At 44.3% G+C, this 12,372-nt stretch overlaps 1 protein-coding gene across 1 annotated transcript in view; it reads right to left on the reverse strand.

Moving 5' to 3' along the window:
• The window catches only part of LOC105939187 (protein tweety homolog 3), a 43,545-nt gene that overhangs the window by 25,009 nt on the left and 6,164 nt on the right, over positions 1–12,372 (reverse strand). The window contains exon 3 of the mRNA XM_012881260.3: positions 309–505. Coding sequence (XP_012736714.1) covers positions 309–505 — 197 coding nt within the window. The remainder of the gene's footprint in view (positions 1–308; positions 506–12,372) is intronic.

Here is a 12,372-nt window from a genome sequence, read left to right on the forward strand (position 1 = left end):
AGCATTTACTCCTTATGAAAGAGTGTAGAGCTACAGGGAGAGTCATCTGCATTGTCCATGGCTTTGCTGCAATCCCTCATACTGAGCAAGCATGAAGCGAAGGTGGAAAGAAAAACTCCCCTTTAACAGGGAGGAAATCCTACAGTAGAACCAGGCTCAGTATGAACGGTCATCTGCCTCGACTGACTGGGGGTTACAGAAGACAGAGCAGAGACACAACAAGAGAAACAAAAAAAGCACAGAAGCACACATTGATCCAGGAATCTGTTCTACGTTATGAAAACAGCTCCGGTCGTTTGGCCTCTCACCTGCAGACGAGCGTGGCGATGATGACGCACCAGGCGGTGCAACAGCAGTCGGCGCTGGGCTGCTGGGAGTGCGAGTGGGAGTGCGAGGAGTCGTCCTTCTTGCATCTTCGGCAGCAAAGCCAGAAGGAGTAGATGAGCAGGAAGATCAGGTCCAGGCCCAGGCACAGCAACGCCACGGCACCGATCAGCAAAACAGACTGAAGAGGAGAAAGAGGGAGGAAAAAACGACAGTGCAGCTTAGATTTAATAACAAACTGAGCAACCCCCCCCCCCCCCCCCCCACACACACACCAATTTTAGGCCATTACAGTCAGAACACAAGAGAATCCTGTTCCAGACGTGTCTTTATCACAGGGAAGTGGATGCAGACTACAGGAAGCCTGTTAGCTGATATGAGCAGAAAGCAGAAAGGCCTCGTTGTTTAGCAGTCAGGGAGCTTTCGTTTCCACAGAGTCAGTGCGTGACAAACGGTTTTAAAGAAGCTTCGGTCAGTGTTAAATACTGCAGCCCAGTATTTAAAACAGAACTGCTCAGCGTGAAGTTCCCCACTTCAGATTTGATGAGTTCAGCCACCTTAGATGTTGAGATAAAAGAGATCAAATGCCGTCCCGACCTAAACCTGCAAACAGCCCTTTAGTTTAGGAAGCTGTAGCCTTTGGCCGTGTGAGCAGGTGCCAAGTCCTGAGAGAAATCCTTGTTGCCTGTGCACAATTTTTCCTTCCACTCAACTTTCTGTGACTATGCTTGGATAAAGCTCTCTGAACAGACAGCTTCTTTGGCAGCGGCCTCTTATGGATGTTGTCGATGTCCGCTAGACGTCCACATATGCTTGTGTAGACCAGAAAATAAGTTGAATTTACAAACAAAAAAAAAATTCCCCATTCATTTGTTGCAATTAGGACTGTTTTTTTTAAAAAGGATTCTGAATCAATTTTCATAGTAATTCCTAAAGATTGATTCATCTAACCAATGATCAATTTACAAACTAAAATCTACTGTCACTACAGCCACCATTAACTACTATTATATTATTAATTTGTTGTTCAACGTTAATATAATACTAGTATCAAGATGTTGCATAACTACCCAGTCATGTAATTCAGGTAACAGCTAAAAAAAAAATTCTTTAATACCAGCGATCCAATTTGAGATCCGATCAGACTGAAAAGAACTGATTCTAAAACGTATGAATCGGAATTAAATCCATTCTTTAAATACGGATGGACACCCAGCCCTGGTTGTAACTTAAGGTCTCTTTAGATGCAAGCCACAATCGTCAAAATTAACAGAAACGGACACATGAAATATACCGGTCTGTATATAAACACGTGGATATACGAGTTTCACCTTTTAAAATAAAATTGTAAAAAACATTTTGGTCACGTCTCCATGGTTCAGAATCTAAAGAACATGCTGACCGCGATCCCAGCGGTTCCACCTACCAAAGCACCTGCAAAAGCTCGAGGCTGTGTGTTCATCCCCAAACTAAAACCTGAATGAAGACCCAACAGGGCGTGGAGCCGGAAACGGCCGCGCTCGTATCTGGGGTGCCGATGACAGCATCGTACGCTTTCTTCTGCAGATGGAGTCACAGGCTGACAGAAACAGGATGGCACTCAGTGATGTAGCCTTTGATGACAAATGTCGTGGCGTTTTAACATTTCCAAGAGCGCCTGGCAGGAGATCTCCTTGCATCGGGTAAAATTGTGCATACTCTGCATTTATTTTTTATCCTTTTCCACTAAATCTCGCCCTGATAGGCCCAATACACAAAATAAAACCCCTTCCGGACCGACCGGTCTTTATCGCTGGGAAGAGGGCCATTTAGGATGTGGATAAAGAATACAGGAAGCCAGTTGGCGGATATGAGCATGAAGCAGATAGGCCCCCGCGACGAGTGCAGTTCCGTTTAACGGTCGGAGAACGGCGGCTGGTCGCTGGACGTTTGATGAATGCCAAGAATAAGCAGCAGCGGTGCATTGAGCTGCGTTCGTGCCTCATCAATCGGTCGCACCACCACAAAGGGGGCGGAAGTGCTGCTGTTAGGGAGCTGCACACCATAAAGACCAACCACACAGAATCACTCAACCAAAAGCTTTGAAGATGTGGTGGCGGTGGTGGGTGAGAAAAGGCGGAATCAAAATTGGAAGACAAGGGGGACGAGAAAGAAGATGTGAAAGAACGCGTGTAAAGTGTCGACTAAAAACAGGGAAGCGGGTAAAGACGGAGACGAGGGGCTGATGCAGCAAGTTGCCTAGAACTGCTGACATCTTTTTTTTTTTTTTTTTTTAAACGCATGGAAAGACACCAACATGTTGGTTTTCCTCTCCCATCTGGAGATGCCATCGCACAGCGGCGACGACACGCGGAGAAGGTTTTCAGGGAAGCCGACATCTCCGTCTGCCAGAGTGCTTGCAGCAGGCAGAGACTTCCTGCAGCATCTGAGAAACGGCAGCAGTGCAACGCTGCAAGACCCCCGGAGAGTAACGCAATCTGTCTCCCTCTCCAAGATCCACCCAGAGCTTCCTGCTCCTCCAGCGTCTGGGAGGCTGTCATATTATTCTGAATTTCCACGGCAGTATCGGTCGGCCGAGAAACAGAACAACGCTAACATGCAGGTGCCGGCAGACGTCATCTCCACCCCATCTTAAATACGCCCATCATCAGATTTAAGAACCCCATGGGCATAGACTGGGGCTTAACTAAGTTCATTATTACTAACTAGTCATGCCATGTTGTGCATCTTGTCATAGAGCGAGCTATGTCTCTGGGGTACATTGTACCAGAGTATCTGGGGAAAAGCCTCTACTGGCTCTTCGCTTCTAGAGCCAATTTATGGCCAGCTGTCTTTTCTAAAGAGCTCCAGCTCAGAAAGATCGGACGGTCGCGGTGTTGGGAGCGTCTCTGAACTGCAGTTTTCAAGTTTTGCCACAGATTCTCTGTTGGGCTTACGTCTGGACTTTGACTAGTCCATTTCAGTGCAGGATAACGCTATGTGGTAAACCAAAGGCGTTCAACCAGGGGCAAATGAACGGGTCGTCGCTCGGCCTCTGCAGAACTGAATCAGGCTACGTTCACGCTGCGGGGGAAATGCGAGCCAAATCCGATCTTTTTCGTGGCAGTGTGAATTGGCCGATTGCGATCTTGTCATCCCCCAAAACATCCGATCTGTGCCACTTCCACGTGTGGTACTAATTCGGATACGTAGCGGATATTTTTCAAAGCGTCCGAAGTCTGAACGGTCATGTCACATTTATCCGTCCTTCACGTCATCCTCCTGTCTCCCTCTACACATTAATAGCTGTGCTGCTTTCTTCTTACCTTACATAGTATTGATTGTATCCGATTGGTCGGCTCCCATTGCTCAACAGCTTTCTACTACAATCAAGGAGAGACGCTGGCCGGTATACGCGTTTTTTTTTCTTCAAAAACAAAATTCACGTTTTTTTTTTTTAACTAAACTTTATTGAACACTTCTACAGGGCAGTCAAAAGCAGCTGGTCAACGGCGGCAAATCGCCGTCTATAGCAGCTCTTGCCGCCGCCTACATTTCCCCGATTATATAATGGAGCGATATTTGTGCCTTCTGGTTGAGCGTGCAGGAACCAATCCGAGCTCAACTCTGAAAAACTCTTCTCGCACGACGCTCGCGGAGAAACGGCCAAGCGGGCGCACAGCACAGCTGGTGTTGAGCGTGGAATGAGTAGGTCGAGACCGGCATGGTGTCTCACTGCGCGCTCGGAAGTTAGTAAATTGTCATATATTCACCTAATCTGATCTGTTTTATATGGTGCTAGTAATTCAAATTCAACAAATTTTATGCTAATTTGTTCAAAACCTTGTTAAAACATGATGATAACATGTGAAAAAATGTTTTAAGAATAATAATTAAAAAAAACAAAGGTTGTTTTTGAAGAATTGATCATTCACTTTTTTTTTTTGCTTTTTATTCAATTTAAAACATGCACTCTGACTCTATTCTTTAAATAATCACCTGTCTTGTAAGCTTCCAAAATACATCAAGGAGACTATTTTTCAGAATTTTCCCCTTCGGGGCTCGGGCACCAGCATAAGTAGGATAGGATAGTGTGTGGCCTGCTACTGTAAAAATGTTTGACTGCCCTGCTTCTTGAATTTGGTAACTTTTTCCGGGTTGAACTGTTGTGTAGGCCGACCGCCCCGGTGTGCCAAGCGCACACGTTTCTCCTTGGCAGTCTTGAAGAAAACATCCTTCATATGCGGCCGATCAGCGTAACTCGAGTTGCTGTTGCACGTTCCATAGCAACAATGTTTAAAAACCATGGTCTTAGATTTGGAAAAAGCAGTCGTTTACCGAGTAAAACCTAGGCTAACGCACGTCTCTTTTACAGCAAAACAACGGCGGCTTTCCGGAGTTTGCCCCACTGCGTACCACGTGATGTGACGTCATCGTGACGTTGTGTTTCTAAAAATAGCTCGCGCGCGGTACCCCCACGATTGCTTCCGTAAACAGGGCGCTGATGTGGGACGTCTCCTTCTGTTATCTGGGCATGTGAGTCGTCCAGACAGCAGTATGATGACGGTCGCATTTAACAGTGGTATGAATGGCCACCTTAAAAAAATCCGATTTCATCCAAAAAAAAGAAAAAAATCGGAATTGACTTTACGATGTGTCACTTTCAGAGGCAGAATTACCCATAATACAGCAGTGCTTTTCTGCTACCATAACAGTCAAGCTACATACAGAGATTTTTGTTGCTTGGTGCCTTGAAAGATTAAGAAAATGCATTTATTCTCAGATTTATTTATTTAATTTTTTAGACAAAAGCAACAAAAAAAAAAAAATTGTTCACTGGAGTTCACTGGTTTGCTCGATGGCTTCACATGTTTCACGGACTACGAATTGAAAAAACAGAGCGCGTCGCTTGGAGTTTTTTGTGTCACATCCGTAGTTATCCGATTGGTTCTACCCTGACGATGCGGACCCCGTTAGTCCCGCCTTTGAAATCGGGCTCTACCAGCTCTTTTCCAGACTGATACGCAGAGTATACGGCTTAAGTTAGCCTGGCCGGCCAGGCTCGTGTGAACGTAGCCTTAGATGCTGATGAGGGAATTTAACCTTTTGAGTGTGGTGTGTTGGAGAAGGGATGCGTCTAAAAGTTGCAGGATAGCAGCTCTGCAGGACTGGAGCTGGGCTTCCCGGGTCTAAACCCTTCTATTGTAGCTTCAGCTGCGGGTTTTGACCCCTTGTCCAGCAAAAAGGTATTTTAAAGCTTTTAGGAGGCAAGCCAAGGCAAGGGCAGATTTATTTGTACAGCACATTTCAGTACAAAGACAATGCAAAGTGCTTTACATGATTAAAACATAGGAAAATTAAAGCAGAATAAAAGCAAGTTGGAATAAAATGTAGAAACAAAATCACTGTTCTGTATTTGTGAATCCTATTTTGGGTAATAGGTTCTGGTTTGGTTCTGGTTCTAGGTATGCAGAGTAGGCTGGAGCCAGAAGACCTTAGTGGTCTGGAGGGTTGATACACTGATAACAAGTCTGTGATGTATTTAGGAGCTAACAGGAGGATTTTAAAGTCTATTCTCTGAGATACAGGGAGCCAGTGTAAGGACTTTAGAACTGGGCTGATGTGCTCTACTTTCTTAGTTAGCAGGATTTCTGGTAAGGACTGCCCTACTTCCATCTTCTCATGAACTTAACCGGTTTCCCTAAAGAAAGTCTTTCTCGGTATGAACTGTGTTGTTAGCTTCCCCATTTTGCTGTCACTCCTACACGCCCAGGGCTGCCTGTCACTTTAGGTCGGGGGTGTCAAACTCCTGTCCTGCAACTGTCAGACGTATCCCTGCTCCAACAAGCTTGAATTAGATGGCTGAATTAACTCCTCAGCATGCAGTCAAGTCCCGCAGAGTCCTGCTAATGACCTAATTGTCAAACTCAGGTGGACACATCTGGAGGTTGCAGGACATCAGCCCTCCAGGACTGGAGTCTGACACCTGTGGTTTGGGGGTGGTCCGATCGTGTCTGGGTACGCTTGCAGTTGTGCCAGATTGTTTCCATCTCCAGATGGTGGATAGAGTAGCGCTCCTTCAGATGTGCAAAACGTGCCGTGTTTTTAACCTTTACCCTTCCCCATCTTTTAGCATTTCCACAGCTGGCTCCCTGACCTCCCTGCTGGGTTCCTGTGTATTCACGAGGCTGTTTGATCACTAATGATCTCTGACAAACGTCCGAGGCCTTCATCAGCCAGACTTAAACTCTAGTTTAATCTCACAGGTGGACTCGGGAGCCCTTTGAAGGAAATTTCTTGCGCCTTGACTTGATTTTTGTCCACAATAAGGTGGGTGATTACAAATGCACACCAGCCTTTTTTTCTTTTAGATCTTTTTAACACCGGACATCAGTTTGCATAACAATTATGCACCACTGTGTCGGTCTATCACATAAAACTCCAGTAAAATTTATTGAAGTTTGTGGTTTGTTATGTCACAAAATGAAAGTTTAATGGGTGTGAATACGTTTGCCCTTTTTTAGATGCTCACAACCACTATTGAATATTTTTCTCAATCCAGGTACTGACAGATTCACTTCTATGCAGGAAACCCCTATAATTATATTTAACTGTCACTTTATACATCTCGTATTAAATAACACTGTGTATTTTTCAGTGATGGTATCAAGGCGTTGGTTGTTTGTACCTGTAAAACTTTATCGGTTTGTTTTGCTGCTCTTTTTATATCTCTCTTTGCAGGTGTAGAAGCAGACACCGAGGATGTTACCTTGGTCTCTCCTTTTCCTCTCCTCCTCCTCTTTTACCCTTTCTTCATTTTAGCATTTTATCTCATCTTTATCCCTTCTTTTGTCTATTCTACTTTCCCGTTTTTGTGTCCACTGAACATGAAATAGTCCCAGAATAAAATCTAATAAACCTTTTTGCATATATCAATCAAGAGGAGCACTATGGCAAGAGCAGTAATACTCCACATGTGAAAGTAAAATCTTTTGAGCTCTCATCGGTATTAATACAGCAATTCTCATTGCTACGCTGCCAGACAGGACACGTTAAAAAAAAAAAAAAAAAAAAAAAGATAGTCTGAACCTTGTCTGACGTCTTTCTGGTATCTCTTCAGGCTTCGGCTGTGAGTTAAAGTTATTTATTGCATTAAAAAAGGAGTTGCAACTTACACATCATCATCAGCAGAGAATTTAGACTGAATGTAATTATTGAAATGATGTTGCTGTTGTACTGATGCCTGAATGCTCTTCCCTGCCAGGTTAAAGAGGATGACAGTGGTGGATCAGGAAGGGATCCTGGTGGGAGACGAGGGGAACATAAGACCTGCAGATTGTCAAGCTCTGGTTTGATCCTCTGTTATTATCTATAGGATTAGTACTGGAGAACTTGTGCTTTGGTAAAGCCATATTAAGCACCGCCTACGCATTGTTACGCCTCTCTGGTCTTAGAAATCAACTACGGGGCCAAATGATAAAAAGAGCAAAGTGAATAAAGCTTTAAAAAGGAAAGAAATTGTCACACTTTACAATCTCTTTTTAATGACCTCTTTGTTCATTCAAATGAAAAGAGAAAAAAAAAACTGCATTTCTGCACTTGGGGTTTAACCCAGTTCTGATCCAACCTCAGCGAGGACCGGCTCGCTCTCTGCGACTGTCTGGCCCTCCTCTCGGTCCGTTTCACGGCGTCTAGATTAACTGTCGGGCTGACGAACCGTCAGAGCAGATTAGGCGAGGCTCAATTAGCTGCTAATAAGCATGGTGAGCTTTGCTATAAATGAGCGCGCCCGCTTTGATGTCCCCCGCGTGTGAGCGGGCATCAACCCTACCGGAGATCAGCTCGCAGGCCGGGGGAGGGGCTAAAAAAAACGTTAAACACCAAGGCACAGTGATCTACTTTCAGTGTGTGTGTGTGTGTGTGTGTGTGTGTGTGTGTGTGTGTGTGTGTGTGTGTGCTGACAGGATCAATCACTTCCACTTCTGAGAGCCGTCCTTGCTCTGCCAGCCTGTGCGTTATCCGTTTGTCCCCCAGCGACTGACCTCAGGCGCGTTCTGCTTGTTTTTACCTCCTTTGCAAAGTCAGAAGAGGAGCCAAATTCACGAATTAAACAAACATAAAAAAAAGAGCCATCAAGAAAAATCTTTTGTCTGTCCTTTCTCAAAGAGCAATGAGATAATTTCTCCCACTACGCAAACTGCAGCCTACCATCTAAAATGATAATTACTAACTTTGCTCTCCACAGCTGGGAATATGTGTTATTTGGGGGGGGGGGGTCACGTGACGCCCGCTGTAATGTTCTGCAGCTGTTTGACTGTAGCTGAGTCCGCGATTCGACCAGACGAACACACGCGCGGAGGCAGAGACGCCGGCCACGCGCGCTGCACGCCGATGCCTCGAACAGCCTCGGGGAAACGGCTCTTATTTCAGCGCTCTGAGGGAAAAAAAAAAAAAAAAGAAAAACCGGAGACTTTCTTTCCCCAAAAAGGACGCAGTCAGCATTCCCAGATGATGTGGAAGTCATCGGATGGCAAACGCTTTTGTAGATGAGTGGCAGACGGCTATTTAGGGTTCATTCATGATGAAATGCTGAAGAGATACATCGCATTGGGGAAAAAAAAAAAAGTATTCCCACCCCTAAATGATGCATGGCGATGACAGGATGTGGCGGGACTGCTTCTTCTTCAGCGGGGACGGCGGAGCTTGATGGGGGAGATGATGGGGGTGGAGCTCGAAGAAAACCTGTAGCAGGCTGCAAACCACTGGGAAGTTCTCCTGCTTTCACTCAATGTGTAGCTTTGCTTTTTTTATCTTCTTTTTTTTTTAATGGCCTAGTCAAAGCTCAGAACTAAATCCAATTGAGCATCTTTGAGTAGAAGATTGGATTATTTTTTTTATTTTGTAATCCCAATAAGACACATTGAGGTCTCTGCTTGCTATGTGTGGAAAAGTTCAAGGGGGTCTAAGAAACGTTTGTAATGAAACTGGAAGCGCCAGAAAAAAAAAAAAAAAAAAAAACAGAAAGAGCCTCAACTGGAGATCTTCTCTGTTGTGTTAAGAGTGTGTGTGATGTTGTAATATGGTGACGGAAGCCGTGGATAGAAGGACACTGTGGAGACCCCCCCCCCCCCCCGTTTGTGTGCTGAGTGGACGCATGAAAGCCTTTCAGACAGATATACTGAGCCTCTCTCTACCAAGAAGAAAGACAGTATTCTTTAGCCATCAACTGAACCCCGCCACTATCCACCGCTCTCCCTCCTCCGGACCAATCCCCCCCCCCCCCTTCTTCGTAGTCTTCTCAGCCTCCTTCCCTCCCCCCCCGGTCTCTTACCAGATTGAACTATTTCACGCTGTAAAAAGAAACGTCTTCTCTCACACACATACACACCCACACCCCGGGGGGGACTGAGTGCCCCCGCGTCCACAAAGAGAAGGCCGTCTTACTGTAAGTAAACATACGGCACGCTGCATCGCGCAGAGAATGCACCGGCACACAACCGCGGCGCTGACGGACATAGAAACGGCCTCGTCTGCTGAAATATGTCAGTGTGCAATTAGTGTGAAAAAGGGGGGGGTCCTTAAAATTCCAGTGGGCACACACCGAGACACAAACATGCACAAAGGCCCTTAGTTTAAACGCTGAATAGCTCACAGGAAGTGGCTGTTTGGCAATTTAGCAGCACCTCCAGTGGCACATCGGGCCTCCTCGCTCTCTCTTCTCAAGCTAGGCCTTTCTTCGTTCTTCCTCCTCCTCTTCCTCCTGCTCCCCCCCCCTGTTCATGACTGTGGGTGCCTTCTCACGCTCAGCTCCCCAACCTCCACGGCCCCCGCCCCTCCCCCTCTTCCCTCAGTGCGTGTCAGAAAACTGCACCGAGGGGCCGACGCAGCGCAGGGAAAGGGCGACTCTAAACGAAGCGTCTCAGCTTTGTGGGCGCCGGACGCCGTCACCTTTCTCGGTAAATTTTAAAGAACGGCAGTAAAACCCAACATGAGCTTCGGGTCTGGGATGAAACTGCCCTGTAAAGCAGCTTTGTCGACTTGACTGATTGCTTTTATTCATGTGGCTAATTATAGGAGCTCCTTTCTATTAATGCCCACATTTCAATCCAATAAAATGTCAAATTTGAGGGTGAAAAATCTCCCGGCGCCTCAAGGGATAATTCTCCTCCGATGTTTTCTCCGATTGTATAATGCTAATATGAACCAATCGGCATGAGAACAGATTACCGTCTTTTTCAGGCTATAAGTCGCACTTTTTTTTTCATAGTTGGGCCGATCCTACGACTTATAGTCAAGTGCGACTTATATATCGATTTTAAATTGTAAATTATACTGAACAACATGAACCAAGTAGTAAACATTACCGTCTATAGCCACAAGAGGGAGCTCTAGGCTTGTGGAAACTTTATGCTGCTCCTGTACCAATTAAAAATGTATTAAAACATTAACTTATAAACGACAAAGACTGAACACATGTACGTATGTTGTTTCGCTGTTTCAGTCTGCATTCACGCAGCGTGGCGTTGAGTGGTCCAGCCTGAAGTGCCCAGACTGAGACAGAACCCTGTTATTGTGCCGTCAGTGAAGCTAACAAAACAGCCGTGTCATGCTGTTAGCTTAGCAAGTAGCACCATTACGCTCACGGTCCAATTTCAGCATAATTAACCAAAATTCTCTGACCAGAACCTTCCCGGTTGGAGTTCCTGGCCTGTTGTGCTAATTTACCACATTCAACCTCCCAGGTATGTTTCATATTATTCAGCGGATACAGTTGTGTAATTGAATAAATTGCCATACTAGATTAAATGTCAAATTTTAGTCTTAGATTGTGTGAAATACATTCTAAATAAATGCGACGGAAAGGCCCGTGCGACTTCTATATGTTTTTTTCCCCTCTTTATGACGCATTTTTTAAATGACACTACTTATACTCCGGAGCAATTTGTAATGTGAAAAATACGGTATTGGTTAAAATTTTATAAGAGGGAAAGAAGATAGTTTGGCCATTAAATAAGCAACAATGTCTCTCAATTGGAAAAAAAAAGCAGAGCTACCACCTTAACTGGAAATGTTTACAGGAAAGTGTGTTTCGGAAAAATTACATAATAATGTCTAATATTTTAAAAAGCCTGCAAAACAAAAAAGAAGAACAAAGCAGAACTGTCATTTCAAAAGTTGTCAGACTGCTTTCTGTTCATTTTTGAGACACAAAAATGACCTTCAGTTCAAATTACGCACCTTATGAACTTAATGCTGCAATTTCTACTAGGGCTGGAGAATTAATCGCATTTGCAATAGAATCGCAATTTTAAAAAAACGTGTTATTCAAATCGCAGAGGTCACCAATTTTTGGCTATGTAACAATGAATGGATCAGGCGCATCCTTTCTGTGTCTTTAATATGTTAAAAGTGAGTTTTCCTCTACATGGAAGGGAAGAGAGTTACAACAGTGAGATAATCCAATTTTATTATTTGTTTTAAAGTTTATATAATCATGCTGTTTTTAACCAGAAACTTTCAGGAATCGCACCATTGCATCAAGTACTGGTCAAACTGTTTAATACTTAGACTTGTTTGTTGGTTGCACTTTATGTTCAACAAGCTATTCTCTTGAATAATAATATTCTGATTAATAAAAACAGTTAAATTTCTTGTTTTAAATAGTCCTCGTTTACAAACAGCTTTATCTACAGGCCATTTTTGTTGCTTGTGGTCAATGTAGAGAAAAGTGGAAATTAAATCGCCATTATGGTTGAAATCCATCCCAATTTTGATTATTGGCAAAAATGGTACAGCCCTAATTTCTACTGGGCTTTTGAATATTGAACCTGAACGTAAGAGGCTGTTAGGTGTCAGCAAGCAACAAAGGGTTGAAACTGAAAAAAGGAGAAAACAACTGAAGGAAGGAAGGAAGGAAGGAAGGAAGGAAGGAAGGAAGGAAGGAAGGAAGGAAGGAAGGAAGGAAGGAAGGAAGGAAGGAAGGAAGGAAGGATAACAAAATAAAAAAAATTATGAAAAAAAGGCTTAAATTATGAAATGAACGATTAAAAGACAAAAGAAAAGATTGAA

The sequence above is a fragment of the Fundulus heteroclitus genome, chromosome 5 (genome assembly GCF_011125445.2).
Source record: "Fundulus heteroclitus isolate FHET01 chromosome 5, MU-UCD_Fhet_4.1, whole genome shotgun sequence".
Classification (NCBI taxonomy): Eukaryota; Metazoa; Chordata; class Actinopteri; order Cyprinodontiformes; family Fundulidae; genus Fundulus; species Fundulus heteroclitus.